We start from the raw sequence: 9,171 nt of genomic DNA, 5'->3' as shown, positions 1-9,171 counted from the left end.
AAGATGCCCAAAGCAAGTAGGTATTACTTTCCCAAGGTCATAGGGCTGGTAAGGGGTAAAGTCAAGATTAAACTCCAGGAAGAATCCATTGGTAATCCCTTACTCTATAGTTAATTTTACTTTCATCTTTAGCACCTTACAGTAGATAATATGCATAGGCCTCAATAGAAAATCAACAAATATTCCTTAACTATCTGCTGTCAAAAGTTGGGTGTAACAGGAGAAAATCCTGGTTCTTTATAAGCAGTTCACAGTTAAGCTATCGCTAAGGTAACATACATAAAATCACTGTAGAATAGTTGTTGAGGAAGTTTGAGGCCCCCTGGTGGCTATCCTTGGGAAAGAGGGAAGATGGAGGTCCACCATGGGGTACAGCAAGTAAAAGCAATGGAATAAATGTACACAGCAACATGGATATGTCCTAGAAGAATGGTGATGAGTGAAGAAAGAACTAGAACACAATTATGTTTATACACACTTAAATTGATGTGTATAGAAGGTAGTGCTCATTTTGCAAGAAAACATACAAAGAAAAACAGATGTATTATAATAATTGCTTAGGATGGGGAGAGAAATGGGTGTAGTATTCAGATAAAATGTAATAAATGTGATGAAAATTATGATTAATAAATCACTGCATCTGGGGTAAAATCGAAAGGACGGATTGTGGAAAAATTCTAGAATGGTACAAAATAACATGTGGCATGGTACAGACTGTAAGTGCAAAGGATAACTTTTTGAACTAATTTTACTTAATGAATTATGCGGTTTGTATGTTAGTTAATTTTGGGGAAACAGCATAGTTGTTAAGAAGACAGGGCTTGATGTTACATCTGAGTTCAGAGTTCAGGCTTATGATTTACATAATTGAAATTTAGTAGCTGGACAATTTTATGTATTTTTTGTCACCTATGAAAATTCTCTCAAAAATACTCTCTGTCCTGGCCAGTGTAGCTTATATTTGGTTGGAAGGTCATCCCATACACCAAAAAAGGTGGTGGGTTTGATTTTTGGTCAGAGCACATACCCAGGTTGTAGGTTTGATCCCTGGCAACAATCCATATTTCTCACATTGATGTTTCTCTCTCTCTCTCTCTTTTCTTTCTCCCTCTCTCTAAAATCAATAAAATAAAATAAAAAACACTCTGTGATTATCCATTTTAATGACTGTTTAACATTGATAGATTTAGCAATCCCTTAAGTAATGGACATTTTAAGTTGTTTAGAGATTTTCACTATTATCATAATGACAAGCCATGCCTTTTCTTCACCTCGCATCCTCCTCAAACTGCTCCCATGCCTCTCTCTCTCATTCATGGCAAAGTTTCCTCATCTTCCACTTGTCAAACCATTCCAGTCTGGATTCCATTTCTACTATTTCCCCAAAGAAAGTTTTAATTAAGGTCCCTATTTAGTTTCAAATTGTCAAATCAACTAGTCACTTTTTGTTCTCATCTTATTTGTCCTTCAAATAGCTTTTGATACATTTGAGTACTCCTTGAATCACCTAATGTTGATAATCCTGTGAGTATTAAATGATGAATGGGATAAATTCCTTTCCTTTCACATGCATAAAAAGGATACTTGGAAGAAAAATATTTTATTGGAAGACATTTTATTAAACATTTTTATGGTTTCTGAATTGAAGTATATGAAAAGAAAATAATTATATGGAAACATTTAGTCATTCAGACCATGTTAAATGTTAAAATAAAACAGTACAAAGTTTGAAAATACTATAAAATTTAATCGCATTTCAAATAAATAAATATATATACATTATGTAACTTTTAATAGCACCGTTATCATTACTTAAAAACACTGATAGGAATATCTTTTTAAGTATGTAAAAATTACATAGTTGTTGACTTTTGTAAGTCAAGTCACCTATCACATTTAAGAAAGCATTAAAAAGTCATTTTCTAATTTTATACAAATGCTTCATATTTAACAAAGCCTACCACAATCCATAGGGCACAAATATTGGCCAATAGTTCTAACTTTTGTGTTAGACAAAGTTTCCACGTGCCCACCCCCCGCCCCATTAAAATAGCTAAGAGAATCAACTTATAGAGCTTAGCTTTTCCCAGGCATCTGACTTTTGGGAAGAGAGAGGGAAGGTCAGTGAAGTTTGAAAAATCACCCATTTACTCTTCTAGAATGAAAAAATAAAGACATCCCATTTGATGACAATACAGGTCAAAATGAGCTCTAATACAAATGTATATGGAGAGGTTTTGAAGAATAAATTGGATATCCCAGGGGAGGGTCAGCCGCTTGTACTGTAAGGTTTCTTAAAAGTAGTGGATGAGCTTGTATACTATAACGTTCCTCATCATCATTTGTGGCATAAAGCAATTCCCAAGAAAGATTGGCCCACTGACCTCTAACAGCTTCAGCATTTAACTTCCCAACTTGGATCAATAATTCTTGAAGGGTAAGTACTCTCCCAGTGTAAACTCCCTTTAAAGTATAAATGGGGTGGGGGGAGAGAAAAAAAGAGATTATATTCAGGTCTTTATATTTTACTTATAAACCTAGAAAAAAATTCCATTGTTCAAGGAAAACATAGAAAGTGGTGTATTAAAATGTGCACATGAATTGCTTGTCTTCAGAATTGAGTCACCTCTATTAGGTAATTCTATGGATAAGTATGCGAGAAAAGATTCCCTGACAGCCATTTCACTCCATGAACAGAATAGCAAAATCTCACTACTTCTATTTCCTTCTCTATTCCTTCATCAGATCTGGCCTCAGCAATGCGTAAGTCATAAATACTATTGGAAATCACACAATAAGCTCTTTTTTAAAAAGAGCTCCACTAAGATATAATTCACACTCCATACTATTTATTTATATAAAGTGTACAATTCAACCATTTATTTAGTATATTCAGATATATAAAACTATCATCAGTCAATTTTAGACCATTTTCGCGACCTCAAAAAGAAATATTATACTCTAGCTATTACCCTCCCATCCCTTCATTCCCCCAGTCCTAAGAACCATTACAGTACTTTCTAACTCCACAAATTTGCCTATTCTGGAAATTTCATATGAATGGAATCATATGATATGTGATCTTTTGTGACTGAAGTCTTTAACTTAACATGTTTTCAAGGTTCATTCATGTAACAGTATTTCATTCCTTTTTTATGATCAAATAATATTCCATTGCATGGATATACCACATTTTGTGTATTCATAAGTTGATGAACAGCTGGGTTATTTCCACCTTTTGACAATTATGAATAACACTGCTATCAACATTCTTGTACAAGTTTTATTTGTATCTATGTTTTCATTTCTCTTGGGGATATACCTAACGGTGATATAACTAGGTCAGATGGTAATTCTATGTTTAATCATTTGAAAGCTGTCAGGTTTCTCAAAGTGGCTGTCCCATTTTACATTTCCACCAGCACTGTATTAGAGTTCCAATTTTTCCACGTCCTTGACAACACTTATCTGATTTTTTCATTTTAGTCATCCTAGTGTGTATGAAGTGATGTTCACTGTGGTTATTTGCATTTCCCTGATGACAAATCCATGAGCATGGACTATCTTTCCGTTTATTTGTATCTTCTTCAAATTATTTCATCAATGTCTTAAGAGTTTTCAGTGTACACGTCTTTCACCTCCTTGGTTAAATTTATTCTTAGGTATTTTATTCTTTGTGATGCAACTGTAAATGAGATGTTTTCTTAATTTCTCTTTATGACAGTTCATTAGTGTATAAAAATGCAACAAATTTTTATATATTAATTTTGTATACTGTAACTTTAATGAATTACTTTGGTGGAGTCCTTAGAGTTTTCTGCATATAATATCATATCATCTACAGTTAGTAACAGTTTTACTTCTTTTCTGATTTTAATGACTTTTCTTTTTCTTACCTAACTGCTCTAGCTAAGACATCCAATACCGTGTTGAGTAAGTGGCAAGAATAGGCATCCTTGTCTTGTTACTAATCTTAGATCAGCTTTTCACTATTGAGTATGGTGTTAGCTATGGGCTTGTGACATAAAGCCTTAATTACATTGAGGTATGTTCCTTCTATATCCATTTTGTTGCCCACTTTGTTGACTTTTTAACACATGGTTTCCTTTAGTCCTCTGAACATATTTGTCTACTTTGAAATATTTGTTAATCTGATATCTGGTTGATCTTATAGGCAATTTCTGTTGTCTTTTTTTTTTTTAACCTGGTATATGGATCAGACTTTCCTGTTTCTTTTCATGTCTCATGATTTTTGTTGAAAACTGGACATTTCAGATAACACTGTAGCAATTCTGGGTACTAATCCTCTCCTCCCCCTACTGCATGGCTTATTATTGTTATTTGCTTATTAGTTTAGTGAAGTTTTGGATAAGTTTAGTGACGTTAATCCCTACCTCCATGCCTACTGTGAAATCTTTTTTTTTTTTTTAATATTTTATTGATTTTTTACAGAGAGGAAGGGAGAGGGACAGAGAGCTAGAAACATCGATGAGAGAGAAACATTGACCAGCTGCCTCCTGCACACCCCCTACCGGGGATGTGCCCGCAACCAATGTGCATGCCCTTGACCGGAATCGAACCTGGGACCTTTCAGTCTGCAGACCGATGCTCTATCCACTGAGCCAAACCGGTTTCGGCCTACTGTGAAATCTTTGATGTTGCTCCTTGGGTAGTACAGCCTTGTGAATGCCAGTTACCATGGGATAGCAGTGGTTTTGGCAGGGCTCTCTGTGTTAAGTGCTCACAGCCAGCTGTTAAACATCACTGATTGCTCTACATTTTCAACAATAACTTGGGGCATATGTTGCTTCAGAGACTGATCCAATTAAATTTGGGCTCCTTTGAAAAAATAACTTTGGAGATGAAGGTTTGATCTGATCCCAGGAGGTCTCTTCTCTGCTGTTTCTTTCCAGGTTCTTCCTGTTAATCTACCCAGCCTATGGTTTCGCTTATATTTTTAATGAATTTAACAACTATCTCTTAATTATTTTTCACTACAACCTCTGTAGTTTTTGAGAGAATCTTAGGCTTCAAAGTGACTACACTGTTTTGCAAATAATGCTGGTTCCTTTTGTTGTTGTTATTGTTTTGCTCATCATTTGCTTCTCTCACTGGACAAAATCTCTGAGCCAGAGCTCTGAATCTAAAGGTGAGACAATGATGTGCTTCTCTCTGAGTAACACCTCTGCTTCGGGAGATAAGCGCTTGGTGGAGAGAGGGGCAGCAGCAATCTCAGGTCTTCTTTTCTTGCCTCTCCCAGTGTGGAACCTCCACCCTATGGATGCACAAGGGTGACCAGGGCCCCAGGGGAACCATGTCCAGGGTAAAGTCTCCATCCAATGAGGTGGGTTATCCAGAAAGGAAGTCTCACATCTTGACTACATATGCTTAGAACCCAGACTCAAAACAGGTAGCTGAGAATAAGACAAGAAATGCTGAAGCCCTGCCTCTTTCAGAAAACTTTAGTTCTCCAACTAGCAGCTGAGGGAGAGGAGCTCTGTTCCTAGCCAAACAATCTGAATGAATGCTTCTGTCTTACTGAGCTGGGAGAAAATGAGCCTTGGCTCAAATACTACAGTCTCTCACTGTACTTACTGGGTTTTAGTTGATTTTTTTTGAATACATGTTTCTTCATTTGCTGTATACTTTTAGGACCATTTCCAAGACTTTAAGTGCTTGTTTTTAAAAATGACTTTCATCATTTTCATTGGGGAGCACATCTGCAGCGCTTCTTAGGTTCTAATGCCAGCATGGAACCCATAATAAGCCCATAACACTGAATCTTTCATACTTGTCCACACTCAATGCCATTTTAAATGCTATGAGAAAAGTACTAAATCTCTAAAAAATTATTCACTATTTGAAGTCTCTTAATTTTCACAAGTCAGTTATTCTTCAAATAAAGCATAACTGTCAGCAAAAGAAATACTTTGCCAATCATAAATTAATTTTTCTTCTACGAGTCAAACTCAAAGTGATAATTTCTATATTTGAATTTAGCATAGAAACACAATCCTTTTAGTCAAATATTCTACAGCAAACAACATTTACTTGACTATTCTATGAGTCAGTTATTACACCATGAATACACAACATTTTTAATTGGCTCCTATTAAGTTTTTAAAAGTAAATAATCAGTCATTTTACGATTGGACTATGTTGACCATAAAGTCATGATTACAAATGCATTAAAACGGTAATTAATACATAAAATGTCATCTCTCTATCACTTAGTTCAAATACTTTATAATTAATCTCAGTTCTTTAAGGTAATATACAAAAAATTTTAAAAACTAAGTTTTAACCTTACCATATTAGGATCATACCCCAGAGAAAACAAGTATGGTTTTTCTTGTAAAACTGCTTCTTTCCACTTTTCATCAGATACCAAACCAATGTACCAGTTGCTTTCATAATCTTCAAGGTAGTTAGTTAGCTCTTTAAAGTCTTCTATTGGACCTAAACTTGCTTTATCAATCATTAGTTTCAGAGTATATCTAAAAAAATGGAGAAACAAAGAATTTTAGAAAATTTTACCAACTTTATAAATAAAATAGACTTTGTTCAATCAATATTTTAAGATATTAAATTGAAATGATAGTTGGTATTTCAGATCAAAAGAGAGAAATGATGTAGTTAAAGTGAAGAAATCCAAATGAAAAATAAGTTTCCCCACACAAAGAAAACATAAGGAAGTATATATTAAAGTGTATTCCTGATATAATCACAATACATAGTAAACAATTTTTTCATTCTCAGGAAAGTGATTATTTTTTAAAATTAGAAATGAAGATGTATCTTCTTCTAGGTTATTAAAAAAACTCAACATATTCTTGCCAATGTTACAACTTGTATATAATCAAAATGAATTACCTGAAAGCTTTCAGTGTTAGCTGGAACAGTTCTGGCTTTTCTGTCAGCCAATTAAGGGCAATAGACCAAGGCAAAACACCATTGAAAACTCTCAATATATGACCAGGAGTAGGATCCATATTATCTCCACAAAATAAACTAAAATAACAAGTCATTACTGCATGAACATAAAAGTCTTTTAAAACTCTGTCATTTGCAATTTCTTCCAGTACATTTGGGCCATTTCCTTCTGAAGGGAAACATTCCAACTGCCTTACGACAAATTGGTACCAGTCTTCTGGAAACAATAAGCTCATCTCCCTCATTTTGGAATTAGGCAAACAGTTAGACCTCCACTCCTCAGGTAAGCTTAACAGGTGAGAATGAGAACAACTGAACTCCATGAGAGGAATATATGCCATATCTTCTTGTGCTCCTTTGTCAATAGCAGGGTATCCCAATATAACTGCTTTGTAAAGACTATTTTCAGTAACTTTACCTATAGAATGATCACCAACCATTTGTGATTCTACTGATCCTGGAAGAGGCAAATTTATACTTTGCAAAACTTTTAATTGACCTTTTTCTTCATTTTCTTTTTTGGTAGCTGGCTCATCACCCAAAACATCATCAGACCAGTCATCTAAAATTTCTGAATTTAAACTAACTGTGTCTTCTGGGGATTTGGTTTGTGGTGAAGTACTCAAACCAGGCAGGATTATTAGAGATGCTTTCCCTTTATTTTCAGTTTTGTGAACATTTTCCTGCATGCTGGACCTTCTGGAGCAGTACTGAACAAGTATCCACACAAGTACTTTAATAAGGTCACCTTTAAATTCTCTTAAGTTATCATGAGAATCTATTATGCCAGAGAGGACATTCCTGGCATCAGAATAGATTTTCACAGGCAAAACAGTACAGGGTGTTAAGACATTTCCAAAGTGTCTATTAATTGAACATATTTTTGCACATTCTTCTTGTACAAAGGCACCTTCAAAAACTTCATCAACTCTTCGAGCTTCAGCAGTATGACATGATGTCTCTTGCAATTCTAACCCCTACAGAAGAAATTAAAAAGCACTCAAGTTTATGATCACTTATTACATAGAGAAAAGCAACTTGCTAGGATTATTTTCCTTTGAAAGAGAAGGAAAAGGATTGGATTGGTTTCTCAAAATAAAAATATTTAAAAAATGTAAAAATTTTCTTTACCTCAAGAGATATACCTTAATTCCAACTTAATGGTACTTAAGATATCTGATGTTGGATACAGAAATAAAAAGTAATTCCATTATTTCAAAAGAAATTCTAGAAATTCCACTAGAAATTACCAAAATAATTTTATTCAATATGACTGTAATTTTAAAAGACTATCTGTAGTCAAGGTTGAATCACACTTATTCAAAACCTTTAAGAGTTTTTGGAGGGGAAAAAAATTGGAATTATATAATATGTACAATAGTTTTATATCCTTCCCTCCTACTTTATATGACAGCATTATTCTAATGTGTGGATATGCCATCATTTATTTAACCATTCTCATATTCCAATTTTTTTACTATAATAACATAATAATAATAATACAGATTTATTATTTGGTTATTGTCTGTCTCCTCTCACTACAATGTAAATTTCATAAAGCAGCTCTCTTTTGGCAAAACTATAGTTAAGCAAGCTTGTATCCAAAAAAATTGAAAAAGGAAGAAAAAAAGACTGCCACCAAAAGGTATATCCTTATACCACATACTAGAGGCCTGGTGCATGAAAATTCAAGCACTGGAGGGGGGTCCCTCAGCCTGGCCTGCCCCCTCTCACAGTCCGGGAGCCCTCAGGGGAGGGAGGCAACCGGGCGACCAGGGGACGGCGACACCCCATCACACCTCTGCTGCTGCCACTGCTGGCAGTGTAAGCCTCGGCTGGCCCTGGTTACCTGAGCCTCAGGTGGCCCTGGGCGGCTAGGCAGCCAACATCTGAGGTTTGCCTGTGCCTCAGGTGTTGGCTGGGCAGCTGCCATCCGAGGCTTGCCTGTGCCTCGGACCGGCCCGAGGCGGCTGGGCAGCCAATATCTGAGGCTTGTCTGCGCCTCGGGCATTGGCTGGGCAGCTGGCATCCAAGGCTTGCCTGCACCTCGGGCTGGCCCTGGGCGGCTGAGGCGCTGAGGGGACTGGGGACTCCGCACACCTGCTGCCCTGGTGGGGCAGAAGGGCCTGGGTGCCGCCATCTTGTGGCTGTGGATGCCGCCATCTTTGAGGGTGGGGCAGTCAATTAGCATATTCCCTCCTTACTGGCTGTGGGCGCTTCCATCTTTGTGATGGCGTG

At 36.1% G+C, this 9,171-nt stretch overlaps 1 protein-coding gene across 4 annotated transcripts in view; it reads right to left on the bottom strand.

Annotated features, from left to right (window-relative positions):
- Window positions 1–1,686: 1,686 nt before the first annotated feature.
- The window catches only part of PCNX4 (pecanex 4), a gene marked incomplete at its 5' end in the record, with an annotated part of 28,814 nt that continues 21,329 nt past the window's right edge, over window positions 1,687–9,171 (bottom strand). Inside the window, 3 exons of one of the 4 annotated variants that reach the window (XM_079769058.1) lie at window positions 1,687–2,463; window positions 6,311–6,497; window positions 6,874–7,910. In XM_079769058.1, coding sequence (XP_079625184.1) covers window positions 2,212–2,463; window positions 6,311–6,497; window positions 6,874–7,910 — 1,476 coding nt within the window. In that variant the 3' untranslated portion in view covers window positions 1,687–2,211. The remainder of the gene's footprint in view (window positions 2,464–6,310; window positions 6,498–6,873; window positions 7,911–9,171) is intronic. The other 3 variants (XM_079769057.1, XM_079769056.1, XM_079769055.1) reach the window with 3 other exon arrangements.

This window comes from Cnephaeus nilssonii (genome assembly GCF_951640355.1).
Source record: "Cnephaeus nilssonii genome assembly, chromosome: 4".
Classification (NCBI taxonomy): domain Eukaryota; kingdom Metazoa; phylum Chordata; class Mammalia; order Chiroptera; family Vespertilionidae; genus Cnephaeus; species Cnephaeus nilssonii.
This window is presented reverse-complemented; position numbering and strand designations above follow the sequence as displayed.